The sequence below is a fragment of the Papio anubis genome, chromosome 5 (assembly GCF_008728515.1).
Source record: "Papio anubis isolate 15944 chromosome 5, Panubis1.0, whole genome shotgun sequence".
NCBI classification, from domain to species: Eukaryota; Metazoa; Chordata; class Mammalia; order Primates; family Cercopithecidae; genus Papio; species Papio anubis.
The window spans coordinates 133,805,104-133,824,994 of record NC_044980.1 but is presented as its reverse complement, the minus strand read 5'-3'; the positions used below and the strand labels follow the sequence as shown (position 1 = coordinate 133,824,994).

Genomic DNA, 19,891 nt, shown 5'->3' with positions numbered 1-19,891 from the left:
TTTGATTATTGACAAAGGGGGCCGTGAGCCAAGTAATGTGGGCAGTATCTAGAAAAGAGAAGACAAAGAAATGCATTCTCCCCTAGAGTCACAGGAATGGAATGCACCCCTGCTAATGCCTTGATTTTAGCTTAATAAAACCCATATTAGACTTCTGATTTACAGAATTGTAAGACAGTACATTTTTATTGTTTTAAGCAATAAAGTTTGTGGTAATTTTTCACAGCAGCAAGAGGAAATGAATACATAACATAGGTACGGATTCTCATGCACCCAGCAGCTGAGTCAACAAAAATTTATAATTTCTATAAGAATAGCATTATTACAGCAATGCTGGAGAATGTCTGATTCAGCTATAATGAGTCTTTTTTTCAGAATAAAGTCATTTATGAGCTATACACATATATTTTCAGCATAATTTTTAAGAAGAGTTGTCAAAGGCATAAGGTTAATTTTAACAGCAAACAACTGGAGTCCCTCAGATTTTTTTTATCTGAAATTCCCCAAATCTCTTAGTTATGAAGTGATAGGAATTCCTTCACAACATTGCTTATATTTTTCAGAAATTAGTTATTTCATTTATAATTAAAACTAAAATAACAACTACTTTTAAATGTTTCAAAAGAAACATGTGTTTATACATATATAATATATATTATATATATTACAAATAAATATTTGGGTTAGCAGAAAAAGAATGAAGAAAGAGCACAATAAGTTCAATGCAACCATAGAGTAACTCTATTTCCTATTCAGCCTTTCAGACTATTCAGACTAATTTCTGCAGCAATGAATGTGACATATTGACAAGATGGCAAGGTATGGGAATATAATCAGACTGATTCACTCAAAATGAATATCACTTATGATGTCTGATCCAACTTATTTAGGTCAGTGCTTCTATAAGAGCTTTGGGTTTAGTGGTCTACATCAGTATGGACATCGGTGTAGAGACAAATACAAACTATAAACTAAAAGTTACATTTTTACATGGGAGTTTAGGTCATGGAATAGAAGTAGAAATAATAGATACATTTCACTTTCTTAGAAAAACAATGCTACCAGTTAATGCCAGTATAATATATTGGTTAAAAACTGGGGAATTAGATTTAGGTAGACTTAGACTGTATTTAATACTTTTCCTTATGTTGCTTGAGAATTATGAGCAAGTTACTTACCTTTCTAAGCCTCAGTGTTCTCATACACAAAAAAGGAGAAATATACCAATCCTATTATGGTTTGGGAGAAACTTTAAAAGATAATAAATGCAAGACACCCTGTATACCACTTTAAACTAAATTTTAACTAAATTAGAAATCAACAAGTAAAAGCTTAAAAAATCAGATTAAACTGTGTGTTTAAGATCTGTGCATTTTACTGTATATATAATATTTTAAGTAAAAATTGCAGTTCCTAAGTAAAAAAACAAAGTTCAGAAGTAGGTAATACAGAGATTACATGACGACTCCATGGTCAGCAGGGACTCTTGTATCTTTTAAGTTTGTTTTATACTATCTGTCATAATCCTTAATGTTTCGATCATTAGGGTCCAACATGGCTGTTGTACTAGCCATGACATACAGATTCCAGGCAACAAGGAGCACTTAGAGAAGGAAAAAGGGGGCCCCCTTCCTAGATGAATCATCTCCCTTTAAACAGTCTTCTTGGAAGTCAGTATAACACTCGTACACACATCTCAGGGACTACAACCCAGTCATACGTTCAGTTTCCCAACCAAGAAGGCTGGGAAAATGTATTGTTTTGACTAAGCAAACTAATGCCCTAAACGAAATCTGAGACCTGTTACTAAAGAGGAAAAGATAAATGGATATGGGTGGCCACTGCAAATTCCATCACAGAGGGTCAATATTTCTCTAAGGGGAAAAACTAATTTCATTACTGTGGTAAATATGGGGAAGGTTTCTTCCTATTTGAACACCACAAAAGTGGAAAGCAATTCAAAATAATTATATTAAAACATATACCGATATATTAATGAAAGGAAGCAAAATTACATAACCTTTTAAGAGAAATGTTCATCAAACAGCATCAAAGAAGATAAGTACTATGAGGCAGAATAAAGCAGGAGCCAGACATTCTCACTGTACTAGCTCTCTTTCCTTCCTGCTCAGACTTCACTGTAACCTTCGTGCATTACTGCTCTGTATACACCTAATGAATTAAGAACTAAGAAGCAAATCAACAGGGAACTTCAACTGACTATGTAGAAGCAATTTCTCATTGTTTTTCCCGCTTATGCACTCCTTTTATTCCAGAACTAGTATTTTCAGATATTCCAGATATTCCAGAACTAGTATTTGTACAGCTATTGACCTCATCAGTGTTTTGACTGGCAAGCTTTAAAACTATTCAAATTGGTATACTAATGAAGAAAAGATGAGATACCGTATTTAAAACAGCGACAACATGAGAAGTCCCACAGTAAAGTTTAGTATAATTTATAATTTGTAGGAGGTTAACAGAAACACCATACTCTAAATTTATCATAAACATTAAAACATACAATATGAAAACTGATTATTTCAGTTGAATGCTGAAACCAAAATCATTTCTAAACTTGGAGTTGTCTTCCATTTCTGGCTCAGGGCATTGGCCCTGAATATTGGGTAATATTGGCTTCAGAAATTTGAACTCGCTGGTCCTGGAATCTCCTGCCAGACACACCTCATACTGGTAGCTCTGGGATGGGGTCCTGGTGCCGCTCACATCCACCAGATATTCAGGAAAGGGGCCCTGAGGCACCAAGCAGCGACCCACAGAGGCAGCCCTGCTCCTCCTGCACAGTCGCACCGCCACGAATAGGAGCACCGACAAGAGGAAGAGCGATGACACTGAGGCCAACGCCACCACCAGGTAAACAGTGAGCGATTCCGTCTGGGCCTGGGATGGGGTCGCCTCTGGGAGCGGCAGGAAGGGCTGGGAGAAGCCGTCCACCAGGAGCACGTGCAGCGTGGCGGTGGCCGAGCGCGGAGGCTCACCATGGTCCCTGACCAGCACCACCAGCCTGTGCTTGGCCGCGTCGCGCTCGCTCAGCAGCCTGGCGGTGCGCACCTCGCCATTGTGCGCCCACACGCCGAACAGCCCAGGCTCCGTGGCCTTGAGCAGCTGGTACGACAGCCAGGCGTTCTGACCCGAGTCGCCGTCCACCGCCACCACCTTGGTCACCACGTAGCCTGGCTCGGCCGCCCGGGGCACCAACTCGGTACAGGGCGCGGAGCCATTCTGCAGCGGGTACAGCACGAAGGGCGAGTTGTCGTTTGCGTCCAGCACCAGCACGCGCACCAGCGCCTCGCTGCTCAGCGCGGGGGAGCCCCGGTCTGCGGCGCGCACGCGGAACTCGAACTCCTGCAGGGCCTCGTAGTCCAGCGACCTGAGGGCGAACAGGTGGCCGTTGTCCGCGTTGATGGAGACCAGGGAGGCGAGGGGCAGGTGCGGGTCCTGGGGCGGCAGCAGCGAGTAGGTGACCTGGGCGTTGGTGCTTGAGTCTCTGTCTGTGGCGCTGACGCTGCCGATGTGCAGGGCGGGGCTGTTGTTCTCACGCACGAACAGGGTGTAGGAGATTTCGGAGAAGGCGGGGACGTTGTCATTGACGTCTGAGACCAGCACGGTCATATTGAGGTGTGTTGTCAGCCTGGGTGTCCCTAAGTCAGTGACGGTGATAGTGACGTTGTACTCGGCTCTGCTTTCTCTGTCTAGTGGTTTCTCTGTTAGTAGAGTATAAAAGTTCCCCACAGAAGATTTCAGGAGGAAGGGTAGATCCTCCTGAATGAAGCAATTTATTTTCCCATTTTCTCCTGAATCAAGATCTGAAACACTGAAAAGTGCAACCACAGTTTCAGGCGCGTTCTCAGGTATTGGGCTGGTGAATGCAGACATGGTAACTTCTGGGGCATGGTCATTCACATCCATCACTTGAATCAGAATGGTGCATTTTCCAGAAAAGCCTCCAGCATCTCTCGCCTCGATATTGACTTCATAGGACTGAAGTTTTTCGAAATCGAGTTGTTTTTTTAGTTCAATTTCTCCTGTCAAGGAATCGACCTTAAAAGTTTTGCTTATCTCATCTGAAGCTTGGAAAAGTGAATAGGAAATCTCTCCGTTGACTCCTGTGTCTACATCCGTGGCAGAGACCTTGACAACCAGGAAGCCTATTGGACTGTCCTCAGAGATCTGCACCCTATAGAAAGGCTGCTCAAATTCAGGGGCATTATCGTTGACATCCAGGACTTCAATGTAGACCTGAGCAGTGCCAGATCTGGGCGGAGAGCCACCATCCAGTGCTGTGAGTGTTAACCTGAGTTCCGCTTCTGCCTCTCGGTCCAGCGCTTTGTCCAGCACCAGCTCTGGATATTTCCTGCCATCACTGCGTTTGCGGGTGAGGACCCGAAAATAGGAGTTGGGGCTGATGATATAGTTCTCAATATTGTTTTGGCCTACATCTAAGTCTTCAGCATTCTTCAGAGGAAACGTAGTCCCAGGAGGACTGCTCTCTGACACTTTCACCAACATTTCTTTGTCCAGAAATACTGGAGAGTGGTCGTTTATGTCTATTACCTGTAGTTCAGCTTGAAAAAACTCGAAGGGACTCTCTAGCAACACTTGGAAATGTAGCGCACAGGGCTCTGTGTGACCACACAGATCCTCACGGTCCAATTTCTCATTGAGCAACAAATCCCCGGTCTCCTGATTGAGCTGCAAATGTAGTTTGTTCCCTCTGGAAACAACCCTAACCCCCCGCCTGGAGAATTCCCTCTGCTCCAGACCCAAGTCCTTTGCTAAATTGGTGACAAAGGAGCTGTCCTCTGTTTCCTCCACCACAGAATAGCGTCTAGGTTCCGCCTCGCCCGCCAGAGAGAAGCCCAAAAGGAGAAAGTGAAAAAGGACTTGCCTTTGTCTGCAAATGAGCTTCCCGCTGGCCTCCATTGTTCTTGGTGGGTTCAGCTTCCTGGGAGGACGGTTCTGTGGGACTGTAAAGTCCCCAGTATCTGAGGCTGTGGTTATTCCACAGATACCTCAGAAATATTCCAGTGAATAGTCCTCTCCAGAGGACCCAGCCGTCCTCTCTTTGGCATCCAAGCTTCCCGTGGGCTTCCAGGTTCTGCTGCTTTTTGCTGGTTAATGGAGTTGCAGCTGCGGTTCTGGTTTGTACCTTCTTATCCTGCAGCGCCACCACGCGTCCTCACAGGATCTTACATTTTGTGAGATGATAATAGATGTAATATTCCCAACTTTGCCTGTATGTACCCTAGGACTATGTAAGGTACAACACCACCTTTAATATCGCCGGACCTTACTGAGCAGACAACTGTCCGAAGGAGAAATTACATTAGTCTTTTAACAATGCTAACTGAGTTTTGGGCAAAAAGGAAATATTTAGGTAACAGTCTAGCTTGGCAAAAAGAATATATGCAGAAAATTTCAAATATAATTGTAGTTAACATGGACAACATTTAGATCTTTGTAGTTTTATTTCCATGAACCATATGAATAATTAGTAGTTGTCAACCTCGAACAAATTATTTAATCTCTCTGCTTTAATTTCCTCATCTGTGAAATGAGGATAATAATAGCACCTACCACATAGGGCTGTTGTGAATTCCCCACCTTACACATGAGGAAACTGATTCAAAGAGAGATTAACCTTAAAAATAAACTATATACCCGGCATATGGCAATTTTATACCACCAGGTAGGTGACTCTGCATAAATCCATTGCTATAACTAGAAAAACACCTCAAAATTCACATGATAGAATAGTACAGGAACACGACTGTCTCAAGTAGAGAAGTTATGTCAAACAGTGAAGGTAAACAAGCAAGGAAAGGCTGGAGAGTTTGTCTAAATAGAGACAAAATCTGTAACAGCAGTGGTGATTTTGTTTCTGGGGAAGCATGTCCTTTTTTGTTACCTCCACTTCTCTTCTAATAGCATCAATTTTAAAAAGCTTTTATTTTGATATTTTTCATATCTCATAAAAGGAGAAGAGTAAAGTGAACCTCCAAGTGCTCAGTACTAGCTTCAACTATTATCAATGTTTTGCCATAATTCTTGACTCTATCCCTCCAACATTTTTACATTCCAGACAAACTGAATTTTCACCCACGAATACTTCATTATACATTTCTTTAAATGCATAATGACTTTAAGTGACTCTAAAAATACCCTTAAGTACAATGCCATTATTATACCTAAAAATTAAGTTAGTATTACTTAATATCCATCTATATTAAAACTCATCCAAGTGTTTCAAAGTCATTGCTGATGTTTGAAACAAGATCCAGACAAGATCTACACATTACATTTGATTGATAGATCTCCTAATATCTTTCCTAGTGTAGACTTCTCTCCTCCTGTTTTTCATGCCATTTATTTGTTGGAGAAATTAGATAATTTTGTCCTAAGACTATGAAAGCATTTTAAGATTTTACTGCTGTGATGTGGGGTTTTTTTTGTTTTTTTTTGTTTTTTGCCTTTAGATTCTATCCCACCAGTGATATACAGTAATACTACCTTTATTAGAATTACCAGCACTAAATTATAATATTTTCAGAACACAACCATGCAAAAATTATCTAGATATTTTAAAAATAAAAATCAGTTGTAAATTTTTATTTAAAAAGTGATTTTCCTTAACTTCCCAGAATTTCTAAAAATTTAATGAACATCTATGTTTCTCTTTGATATTATGCATTTAAAACTATTATTTTTCTTAGATTTTCCTGATTCAATAGTGCACTATAATTAATAGAAAACTTTTAAAAACAAACTTTCAAATCAAGAAAATGTATTACAAATGTTAAGTATGGGTGACGCCAGAAAATCTACAATGTAAAGAAAATAATTAACTAATGATGCAATCAATATTATGTAATATTCCTACTCAGGACCATTAATCTTTTTCTGTGAAATGAAAGTCATATATTCTGAAGACAAGGAGAAGGCACAGGTTGCCCTTTCAATTTTGTTTTTCACTTGAACTTGGACAGATTAGAGCATTAGTAATAATAGTTGAAAATTGACCCAGAAAAGCAGGACTTTTGGTTTATAAGAAAACTATAGATAAATATGTACATTATTATTTCTAAATATAGAAAAGATTGAACAGTAGTATAAATATGATAAAAGACTTCTTCTCCTTAATTAGGCAGAAACTTGCCAGGTGATATCTAATGACAGAAAACAGTATGGAATTAAAGCAGGGTCACTGACCCAGAGTCAGACAGATCTGGGATGGATGATCAGTTTTGTCACTTATTAATGCACTTTAGTGAACTTATTGACTCTCTAAGACCATCTATTTGTTCATTCCTAAAATAACATGCCTCATATGCTTCTCAGATTAAAAGTGTTAAAATAGTGTATGATGCATTAAAAACGTTTTTTAAAAATGCTTAAAAAGATCTACAGTCTATGCTGAGACTAGGGTAGGTACACTCATACAGCATTCTAATCAACTCAGAAAGTCTCAGTAGAGATTGAAAACAATGGAAAGCAATTTAAAATATCTTAAACAAGACTTACATTTAATAGACTGTATATTAAGCATAATTGTTTGACATAAAACGTTACACATATACATTTTATGCTTTATGAAGGGTTCTTGGTACTAAATCAGGATCCTATTCTATGTATAGATATTTATTTCTTGTCTTCAAGAGTACATATTTGAAATGATCTAAAGACATTCCTTTACAGGCACCTCACAATAAGTTCCTAATCAAAAATGTATTCACAGACGCGGATTTATTTTCATTCTTTATCAGAAACCCAAATTATTCTGAAATGGGCGATTTTCTTCAACTTCCCTACCTGTGCTCTGGGGTAGCAGGTTGGGGATAATTGGCTTCAGAAACTTGAACTCATTTGTCCTGGAGCCTCCAGTCAGACACACCTCATACTGGTAGCTCTGGGAAAGGGTCCCAGTGTGGCTCACGTCCACCAGATGTCCTGGAAAGGGGCCCTCGGGCACCGAGCAGCGACCCACCGAGGCCGCCCTGCTCCTCCTGCACAGTCGCACCGCCACGAACAGGAGCACCGACGAGAGGAAGAGCGACGACACCGAGGCCAACGCCACCACCAGGTAGACGGTGAGCGAGTCGTCCTGGTCCTGGACCGGGACCGCCTCCGGGAGCGGCAGGTAGGGCTGGGAGAAGCCGTCCACCAGGAGCACGTGCAGCGTGGCGGTGGCGGAGCGCGGAGGCTCGCCATTGTCCTTGACCAGCACCACCAGCCTGTGCTTGGCCGCGTCGCGCTCGCTCAGCAGCCTGGCGGTGCGCACCTCGCCATTGTGCGCCCACACACCGAACAGCCCGGGCTCCGTGGCCTTGAGCAGCTGGTACGACAGCCAGGCGTTCTGGCCCGAGTCGCCGTCCACTGCCACCACCTTGGTCACCAGGTAGCCGGGCTCGGCCGCCCGGGGCACCAACTCGGTACAGGGCGCGGAGCCGTTCTGCAGAGGGTACAGCACGAAGGGCGAGTTGTCGTTGGCGTCTAGCACCAGCACGCGCACCAGCGCCTCGCTGCTCAGCGCCGGGGACCCGCGGTCTGCAGCACCCACGCGGAACTCGAACGCCTGCAGGGCCTCGTAGTCCAGCGACCTGAGGGCGAACAGGTGGCCGTTGTCCGCGTTGATGGAGACCAGGGAGGCGAGGGGCAAGTGCGGGTCCTGGGGCGGCAGCAGCGAGTAGGTGACCTGGGCGTTGGTGCCTGAGTCTCTGTCTGTGGCGCTGATACTGCCGATGTGCAGGGCGGGGCTGTTGTTCTCGCGGACGAACAGGGTGTAGGAGGTTTGGGTGAAGGCGGGGGCGTTGTCATTGACGTCGGAGACCAGCACGGTTATGTTGTGCTTAGTTTTCAGCCTGGGTGTCCCCAAGTCGGTGACGGTGATGGTGATGTTGTACTCAGTGTTCCTCTCTCGATCCAAAGGTTTCTCTGTTACCAGAGTATAGAAGTTCTCTACAGATGGCTTCAGGATGAAGGGGAGATCGTCCTGGATGGAGCACGCTGTCTTTCCATTGTTCCCAGAATCTCTGTCTCTAATCCTAAAAACAGCCACGACTGTCTCGGATGAGTTTTCTGCAATTGGGCTAGTAAGTGAAGACAGGAGCAGCTCGGGTCGATTATCGTTTATATCTGTTACCTCAATCACCACAGTGCATTTTCCAGAAAGCCCGCCGCCGTCTTTGGCCTGAATAGTTAATGTGTATGTTTGAATTGCCTCATAGTCCAGTTCCGCTTTAAGATGAAGACTGCCAGATGTTGGATTAATTTGAAACGTTTTGAGAATTATTTCAGTGGCATAAGAAAATGCATAGGCTATTTCCCCATTACTTCCGGTATCTAAATCTCTGGCTGACACGGAGACAACTATGGAACCAACGGGGCTATTTTCGGGCACCTGCACTTTGTAAAGCGATTGCAGAAAATCAGGGGCGTTGTCATTTATGTCTAGAACCAGGATGCGTACGAGGGCCGTCCCTGATCTGGGAGGAGAGCCGCCATCTAAAGCGGTGAGGGTTAAACTGAACTCTGGTATCTCTTCCCGATCCAGCACTTGATTCAGCACCAATTCGGGATAGATATTCCCCTCCCCACTATCATGGACATTAATATGGAAATACGCATTGGGGCTGATTGTGTAGTTACTCAGGCTGTTGGTTCCAACATCTGAATCCTGTGCACTTTCTAGGAGAAATGCCGCCCCTGGAGTTGTACTTTCTAATATTTTCAAGGAAATCTCTCTGTCTAGAAATACTGGAGAGTGATCATTGATGTCTCTGACCCTTAGTTCAGCACGGAAAATCTGAAAAGGTTTTTCCAATAACAACTGGAAAGGCAGCACACAGGGCTCTCTGGGGCCACACAGTTCCTCTCGGTCCAATTTCTCATTTAGAATTAAATCAGCAGTAAGCGGATTGAGCAGTAAAAATGGCAAGTTCTGGTCTGAAACAATTCTAGTTCCCCGGGCTCTCAGTTCCCCTACCCCTAACCCTAGGTCTTTTGCCAAGTTGGTAAGAAAGGTGCCTCTCTCGGTTTCCTCCGCCACAAAATACCGAAGCGGTTCGGCGCCAGCCAAAGACATTCCCAGAAAAACACAAAGAAATAGGACTTGCCTTTTCTGCACAGCACGCACTACTCTGGCCTCCATTCTTCCTTGGATCAGTCTTTCAAAATGACTTCCACTCAGCCTCCAGCAGCTCTCACAAATGGCAGCAGCCGAATCCTTTGAAATGAGCTGAATAATACCAATGTTTGTGGGGAAGGATCCTTACTTTCCCCCAATTCCTATTACCACCTTTTCCTTTCCTACACTTTTCAGATTTCGTTTTTACTCTGGAATCTGTAACATCCTTTCTTTGGGAAGATATTTTTCTCTCTCTTTTTAGCCAGCAGCGCCACCTTGCGTTTTGTGGGTGTTATTCCCGTTATGAAGACTAGAGGAAAAAGATGGCGGATTGAAGGAATTCTGCAACAAGAGTGATTTGTCCCCGGGTTCTTTGCTGTTTCATTCCATCTTTATCCTCAAATGGTCACAGTAATGCTAGTAAGTAAAAGCTGATGTCGTTTTCCCCTGTGATAATCTGGATTCGTAGAAGAATTAATTTATTGTCTTCTTAAATCTAGGGGCATGCAACTAAACTCTGGCTCCCTACCGAAATCCTAAGAAAACCTACCATTTTAAAAATGGATAATAAAAATATATATGAGAAAATGAAGCCTCTTCCTTGAAGTCAATAAATATTCGTTGGGGACATTTTATTTATTTGTAAAGTATTTAACAATAATAACGTGAATATGGCAGAATAATTGACCTTTTTCCAATTTCTTGTGAATTAAACAATTATTCCACTTTCCAGGTCTTACTCTTTACCCGTGATATTTCTTGGAACACTTTCTGCCTTCCCCCAACCCTACCTTCGTCCTTCATCTGCTTTAAGTATTATATAGAAATTATTGTTCATCTGTAATTCCAGTGACTAGAATCTCCAATATCCAATGAATACTCTTAAAATTAGTAGTAGCAAGTAGGTCAATCTTGCATTTGTGGAAGTGCTTCTAGCATTTCATCTTCAACTATGATGGTTGATCTCAATTTGGGGTAAATATTCCTTTTTTGAATCAAGAAAGTTTTCTTTTTATTCTTTCATATTTTGAAGTGATTTTTGATAGCTGTTGAAATAATGCAGTTATTCTTTAGTTTCTGAATTATTGAGTTATTGATATAAATGGCATTTAACCATAATGTATTATTGTTTTAGTGCACAAATAGATATGATGTGTCAACATGGTTTTAGGATTTTTCTAGTTAATGTTGTTTTCCTTGGGTGTGTTTGCCTTTTATGGCTTTGGTATTAAACTGTTATACTGGCATCACAGAATGTGTTAAGGAGCTTTTTGTCTATTTTATACAATAGTTTTAATAATTATATTATTCTATGTTTCTACATGCTTAATTCCAACTTGCCTTTTAAACTGGTTAGGTTTGGTGACTTCACTTGCAGTAGATCTATGACTACCATGTACATTTTACCTTTGGTTATTAATCTGTTCAGGTTTTGTATTTTTAAGTAACTTGCATTTTATTTTGAAAATCATTTTATCTAGTTTGCAAATTTCTTGGCATGTTTTCATTGTGTTATTTACCTTTAATTGTATCCCTATTTTTGTTAGTGATGTTTAGCATTTTATCTCCTTTTTGTTCTTGCTGAGACTTGCAAGAGCTCTACTGATATTTTGAAATGCATTTTTTTTTCAAAATAATATGTGACCTTGTCCAAAATTAAATAGCACTAAGAGGCTTATAATAAAATACAGTGCTTTTCTGCCCTTTTCCACATCACTTTTCTTAGTTCCCCTCCTAAGAGGTAGCCATTTTAAAACTTTCAGTTATCTCTTTGGTCACTAATCTGTTTTCTGATATATTTTGATAAATTAATTTTAGAAATTATCAATTGACTCCTTATTATGTTAGATTACATTTTAGGTATTTCAGATTTTCTTTTACTTACCATATATTGGGAGCATTATTGTGCATTAATTATATTTTCTTTTTCAATTTTTTCTTGAAGTTAATAATTGTCTTGCCTTTTCATTTATTGATTTTTTTTATCCCTATCACTTATTCATCCCACAGATACAATTGCCTCGCAGCACAATTTTCCCCATAGTCATTTCCATTCCTCCTGAGACTTCAATTTTTCTTTGAATAGGGCAGTTGCTTTCTATGCCTACTGCACAGCTATCATTCTGGATTTTTTCTTTGCTCTCATTCTTGGAATTCTTTGCCTTTTATACTGGATGCGTTTGCTAGTTCTGGGATTTTATAACTTGCCCTTTTTCAGTTTACTCTGTGGAATTAACTAGACCACATCCTCCAGTAGGTTCATATGATTGAAAAGATGATACAATGTTAAGAGGATTGCTAATGATATCCTTCAAAATCCCTGTCTCTCGAGTCAAATAGCTCCTTACTGGACTAGTTGTTCATTATGCCTGAGACTCAGTTGTCATCCTGGGATCCTCCTTCAACATCACCCAGAGATTCATTTCACTTCTGTCCTGTTTTGGATCTTCTCATTTCTGTTTCTTCTGTCTTGAATTGGGCTCTCATTTTGATAGATATCTTCCAGTAGTTTTCAGAGAAGAGTGTTTCAGAGTTAAATGTTTTTGTGATCTTAAATGTACTAAAATGTCTTTATTCTACCCTCAAACTTAATTAGTAGTTTGACTAAGTATAGAGTTTTAGCTTGAAAATAATTTTTCTTCAGAATTTTTGTTTTGTCAATGAGATTTCCAAGCCAATCTGTTTGCTAAGAAGTCTAAAGCTAATCTTATTTCTTATCTTCTATGTGTCATTGTCCCAAGAATTTTAAAATTAAACAATTACATGTTTTGGCTTGGGGTTATTTTCCATCCATTGTACAGTATAATTGATGAGACATTTCATATAGGAAACTAATTTCCTCCTGATCTTAGAAATCTCCTTAAATTATTTCATTAGTAATCTAACTCCCATTCCTTTTTTATAATTTCTGTAATTCAGATGTTAGACCTCTGGTATGGTTCTCTAGTTTCTTTATTTTTTTCTCTTCTACTTGCCATTTTAAAATATTTTTGCAGTATTTTCTTGAACGTTTTCTTAACTTTGTCTTCAAGCCCTTATATTGAGATTTTTATTTCTTTATCAGGTTAGTATTTTCCTAGACTTATCTCTTTTATTTAAAGAGCTCTCTTTTGGACTTATTTCTTAGATGCAGTAACTTCTTTTTTCATCTGATGATATTAATAATAGCTTTTCCCCCAAGTTTTCTTCTTGCTGCAGACTTTCCATTTTCTCCAAGTTACCTTTTTACTCTTTGCTTTTCTTTAATTTCTGTATGCCTTTTCAGAAACTTTCTTCATGTGTTTGTTCTTAATTTAATTTGGGAGACTACAGAGCTGAGTGATGGCTCTGAGTAGGTTCATAATTCTTGTCCACTTTGAGTTTTCATTCTAAAGTGAACTGGGAGCACTGATGGATGGGGAAACCTCAATGTCAGTGTGATTAGGTCTTTCTAGTTGGACTGGCCAGATTACTGCACTCTTTAAAATCCCCCATCCAAAAGGAAAAGATATAGATTGGAAAAGGTGAAGGATTAAGTGGGTGAAGAGGAGTACAGTTTTGCATCAGGATAGGCTAAGTTATGCTTCAATACCAAACAACTTCCCCAAATCTCAACAGCTTAACACAATGAAAGTTGATTTCTTTCTTATACTATATACCCTATATAGTTCAGCCTGGGGCCCTCCTCACTGCAGTCAGTCAAGGATCTAAACTTGTGAAGATTCCATCTTCTCATATACTTCCGTGATCGCTATAGTGGGAAAAGAAAATGTGTTAAACCGTGCCTCCAAAAACTTCAGCCCAGAATGGATATATGTCACTTCTCACATTTTATTAACCAAAGAAAATTACATGGCTACACATATTTAAAAAGAAATAGAATTGAAATTCTACCATATGTCCAAGAAGGGGAGAACCAAAATATTTGTAATTGGTTCTAATGACTATCATAGCATTTTAACAATCAACCAGAATTCAATATTTAGATGGTTACTTACTTTTACTATCCATATTACCCATGCCCTCCATTTTGTTGGCAGCACCTCTCATATAATAACCCTGCTTTTTGTACTCATCAGAAAATAAAACTCCAGACTTCTGTTAGGGTCAAGGGGATAGGTAGGTTACTCAGTGACTGGAGTGGGGAAATGTGATCTAACTGCTAGAGATTTAACTGCTTTACAGGGAGCTTTAACACAATCTTTTTTATTTGGCATGCTACTATCATTTCCAGAGGATCTAGGATTGACATTTAAGATGCCTCTGTATGTCCCACCATCTAAACAGAATTGATTCTAGACCCATAGTCTAAACAGGATTGATTCTCAGCTCTTCCCATTTACACTACAACTGGTAGTTGATTTGTCAGGTCTACTAAATCATTCATCTGTTTTCCAACTTCTAAGAGTTTTCCCTGTTGTCTTCTACATTATTCTCTTCATCCTTATTAAGTTTGTTTCTGAAAATATCTGTTCACTTTTTCTTAGTGCATTTTTAGAGGGAGCCAAATGAAAGGTACATGTCTCATACATCAGTTATACATAGAACCTAAAATATCCTTGGCTTTTTTAAAGAAATAACTTTTTGTTTAATTGGTCAAATATTATGTGGTTTTCTTCTGTATAATCAATTTGTGCTTTCATATTTTTAATTCATTCCTTTAATTTTCCTTATTTTAAAAAATTCTTGTTTTTATTCTGAGTCATTTACTTTGTCCCTTTTTTCTCAATAAACCTTGATTTCTAAAATATGCATGTAAGTTTTACATTTTTCTCTATTCACCTTTTTACTCTTACCTTAAATATCACTTTATTAAAGAAACTTCTTATATCAGCTAGAATTATATTCTATATAACTTATAGATCTACGTTCTATATCAAATTGGCCTGAAGTTACAGACAAAGTCATAATAACAATGACTTAAACAAAATATAAAAGAAGGCTAGTGGCTGAAATGCACTCCATGATATCTGGGACCCAGTCTGGTTCCATCATTGATTTGCTATCTTCAGGACATGGCCTTTACTTCATTGTCCAATATAGTTGCCTAATAACCAGTCATTACATCCCCATTCATGCCAACAAAAAGAGGAAGGAAAGGGTGTGCTTTCACTTTTTTAAAAGATTATTTCCATAAGGTACTCCATGGCACTCATGCTTGCGTTTATCTCACAGTCTATGATTGAGTTACAAGATGACATCTGGCTTCAAGAGAGGTTGAAGAATATAATCTATAGCTCACATACCTACATAAGCAGCTAAAATCAGAAGTATATTAGTAATAAATAAGGGGAGAATGTATATTTGGGTTAAAGTAGCCATCTATATCATACCCACTTAGACCTGACCTATTGCCCCAACTGCCCACTAGGAACAGATAGGGTCAAAAAAATTATCCAGTTCAGAGCAGTTATTAAAGGAACATATGACTGCCTCTCTCCTTATTGGCGGTGTGGCTTGTATCCAAAAGAATTCTTGTTCACTGAATGCTAAGCCTATGAAGCAATAGAGAAATTAATTCAAGTGCTAGGACAAGGCCTTTGAACAATGTTTCCCCAGTGTACTATATGGAATATGCCATCAATTCCTGTTTCATTTTATAAATTTTTTAAAAATTCAGGGTCTAGAAAGCATAAAACTCCATTTTTCAGACTTCTTAGAATTATTATTCTGTATGTAAATTAGGTTTTACCAATGAGATTCCTTCATGTGAGTCTTAGAATACAGGCAAAGGTTGTCTTCCACTGTTCACCAATAAGGTCAGAAAGATGTGAATGCTTGCAGCCAAGTCAGCATTCCTCTGTTTAGCCATCACCTTGATAGGGAACTGGAGACCACTGTGGCATCCAGACACTCTGTGTCAGTGTGCAGCCATCAGTTTTGGAGGTGGGAGAGGGCACTGTGGGAGCAACAACTTTGGTAGTAGTAGTAGCATCAGCTTCCTGATTCCTGTGCTGCAGCTGTGGTCATATGCCTTCAAAACCATTTCAGTGCTGACTGTCTTTCTTCTGCTTGTCCAGTTCTTCCAGTGATTTTATATAAGCATCTAAGTTCTTGTAGCTGATATCCTTTTTGGTTTTGGTTAGAGACACACAGAATGGTTTTTGGTTTTTGTCCTGAACTCTGGATAATTCATCCAAACTCAAAATTTTACTCCTTCACTCAAATTATAAGTAATAGGAGCCTCTCAATTAGAGTTCGTAAAAGGAAAAAAAGTGTGAAACATAAAATCATCAAAGCTTTAAGGTACTAGTCCCTTAATCTGATACAACTTAGTTTAAGAATAGGGGAGAATAAAAAATTTCTGATGTACTCCTGACAGACTAAAGATAAAAGTGTTTGATAAATTTGATGTATATCTTTTTTAAAAAGCAGAACATGGTCTGAAGGTGAATAAAAATCTTTCTTCCTCCCTTCATGTGTAACACAGTAAGTCAAAATTAGTTTTAAAAATGTATTATTTGTAAAGAAATAATAAAGGGCTCAACATCACATTGTAAATGTTAAAAATGAAAGCTGGGTCACATATTTTAAATGACATATTATTAGGTGAACAAAGCAAGTATCAAATACTATAAATAATAAATGGGTATTTTATAAAGATAAATAAAATATTTTGTTATCATGTTTAGGCTTACTAAGCCAGATAAAATAACAGACTGAAATGTATTTATTACTTTATTCAACATTCATTCACCTATATTTATTTCAGTACAGCCATGTGCTGCATAACAATGTTTGGTCAACCGTGGATGGCATATACAATGGTGGTCCTGGAAGATCATAATGGAGCTGAAAAATTTTTGTTGCCTAGTGATGCTATACCTATAGTAATGTCATAGTGCAATGCATTATCTGTTCTATGTTTAGATACACAAACACCATTGTGTTATAATTTTATCTCGTAGTCAGTACAGTAACATGATGTACAGGTTTGCAGCCTAGGAACAATAGGCTCTACTGGGTATCCTAGGTGTGTATAGTAGGCTACATTATCTGGATTTGTGTAAGTATACTCTATGATGTTGGAACAATAATGAAATTGCCTGATGACACAGTTTTCAGAATGTATTTCTGCTATTAAGCAATGAATGGCTGTGTATATTTTTCTAAGCCCATAAGATAAAGAGCCCTCTCTGTGAAGAGAGTACTGTCTAGTGGAGAGGGGAGATTATTGATTTGTCTGAGCAGAGTACTCAGTTGATGAAACATTGGATTCAATGTATGTAAAGGAAAAATAGCCTAATTAATACATAATGGAAATGGTGGAAAAACTGAATCTTCAGGTTGAATAAACATTAGGCAGAGCTTGTCATTTCTGAAAATGATAGTATTGATAATTCATATGACCCTCGTAAGGAAAACAAAATATAACGGACAAAACTTAAGAAAAAACTTCTAAACTAATGAAGAGCCAAAAATATAGTAGAAAATGGCAGAAAAAGCCCAATTTCTTATGGAAGCCTGTAATAGAGGGGTAAACAGAGTATCAGAACAACAGTTCTCATGCTCTCAGGGAATTTAAAAATATTTGTACTCAGGCTTTGATCTGAAGCTATGTGGGATTAAAGAAATATAAATCAAGGCTCAGGTGTAACCACAGTTGCAGCATATTATAGAAAGATCCTCTTCATATTAAGGGACCCCTCAGGGATACATCCATAATGTAAATACAGTGTAAACACAAGCAATCTAAACCTGCCCTCAGCCTCCAACTCCAGGGAATTACATAGAAATCTCCCTGATGTTAAGCAGAGGAGAAGAAAAAGAAAAAAAAAAAAAAAAAACCATGCCTGGGAAGTTGTATCTACATATTGGGGGGTGTGTGTGTATTGAGATGGGGTCTTACTATACTGCCTAGGTGGGTATAGAACTCCTGAGCTCAAGTGATCTTCCCACCTCAGCCTCCTGAGTAGCTGGGACTACAGGTGCGCACCACTGCACGTGGCCCTCTTGTGTATTTGTATTTTGAATATACATAGGTTGAGATGCAAGGAGCCTCAAGCCATTTAATTAATTTGTGATGGTCCACTATTGATAGTGTTTCCAATATCCTGGCTGAAACAAATGAAGGTCTCCTTTGAAAGATGGAACATGTGCAACCTAGGCTTTGTAGATACCCCACAAATAAATTTTCAAGGGCAATCAACCATGCATGTCCTACAAAGAAACAAAGACATCATGCATGAGAAGGAGCAGAAACAAAATAGAGTAGGCATAGGCCCACACAAACTTCAGATATTAGAACTATAAGGCAGATTTTAAAACAAAATATACTTACCATATATAAATAAATGATATACTTGAAAATATCTGCATGAGCAGATTGAAAAGGCACAAGGAGTTCCAGGGAAAAGTAATGTGTAATTACCATAATCAAGACACAATCTGATAAAGATAATGAATTTCAAGGATAGAAAACAAGTTAACTACGGGTGAAGCAAACAGGCTTCAGAATTTCCCTGAGCAACATTTCATACCAAAACAGAATTGAAATGTCTACAAGATTCTGAGGGAAATAAATTATGGCTCAACTATTTTATACATAGCCAAGCTGTTGCTCAAGTACAAAGACAACAATGCAGCAAACAGGAAAGAATTCATTAAACCTTGTGCTAGTACTGATGAATTCTTACTGAAAAAAATACTACTTAAGGATAAAAATCAAGTGACTTATAGATGACTGTAGAAACTATGACAGAAGAACTAATGTTATATTTAATGTCAACAAATCTTTGAGGAAAAGAAAATCCATTGAAAAATTTTATACCCTGCTAAACTGTATTTCTCAAGCATGTGAAAAAATACAGCACCTATGAACTCTTATCTAAAGACTGACATCTAATGAAATCAAGCAAATCAAGCAATAAAACAACATAAATGATTCAGGTACAGGAAAACTAGCACAATATGACTGACAGTAAGGACTGCATTTTACTCCGGTTTGAGCACACTAGTTTTTCTCAATTTTTTCCTGAAACTTTATGTAAATGATAGAGGGCAAGGGTTTAAAATAAACAAAGCTATAAAGACAAAAATAATGGGGAGAGAGTAAACCGTAGGGGAGAGATGTCACAAAAATTTTGGAAGATGCGAAGCACAGAGACAATTGGTAACTGACAGTTTTCTTTTTGCTCTCAAATGAAAAGGAGGAAAGTTAGTAAGAAAATCAAATCTAGCCAAAGTAATAATCCAGATTGAGGACCCAGGGAGAGGCTAAAAACAACACTGGCTGAAAATATATATAAGGAGTATTTAGATCTGAGAATTCCTTTCCTAGTCAGTGAAGCAAGGCACTTTCCCTTTTCTCATCATGGCAGAAAATCGGAGGTGTAATATCCATAGTGGTTTAATAGGGAGGGCTCTGGACTACAGGACAACAGCACAACTTAGGTCAGGACTGAGATCTTAGTGAGAAAGTGGGCTAAAAAAAAATTAAGACACTTTCTCTCAAACCAAGGAGCTTACAGAGTGCTAGGTGTCAAGTTTATAGTAACTTCCATCCTACCCATCCTTACTGAATTCCTCTCTGAAGAACAATGTGAGCCCAAGAGCGAAGACTTACAGATATTGACATTTTTTCTCCAAATAAAATGTTCCCTGTTTCGTTACCCTAAGGTGAGGTCCACCACTCAGTTAGTCTCACCCAAACATACAATGTTTATCAACTTTTAAGTGCCTTATTTTATAAAAGGAAAAAATAGCCTGGGAACGGTGGCTCATGCCTGTAATCCCAGCACTTTGGAAGGCTGAGATGGGTGGATCACC

General features: G+C 39.0%; 2 protein-coding genes across 2 annotated transcripts; both read right to left on the bottom strand.

Moving 5' to 3' along the window:
- Positions 1–2,428: 2,428 nt before the first annotated feature.
- PCDHB8 (protocadherin beta 8) lies at positions 2,429–7,743 on the bottom strand. The gene has a single exon (XM_021939769.2). It carries the CDS (start codon positions 4,942–4,944, stop codon positions 2,539–2,541), a length of 2,406 nt encoding a protein of 801 aa, XP_021795461.2. The 5' UTR covers positions 4,945–7,743; the 3' UTR covers positions 2,429–2,538.
- LOC108586445 (protocadherin beta-7) lies at positions 7,517–19,878 on the bottom strand. The gene has a single exon (XM_017959978.3). The coding sequence runs from the start codon at positions 10,166–10,168 to the stop codon at positions 7,781–7,783; it is 2,388 nt and encodes a 795-aa protein (XP_017815467.1). The 5' UTR covers positions 10,169–19,878; the 3' UTR covers positions 7,517–7,780.
- Positions 19,879–19,891: the final 13 nt, after the last annotated feature.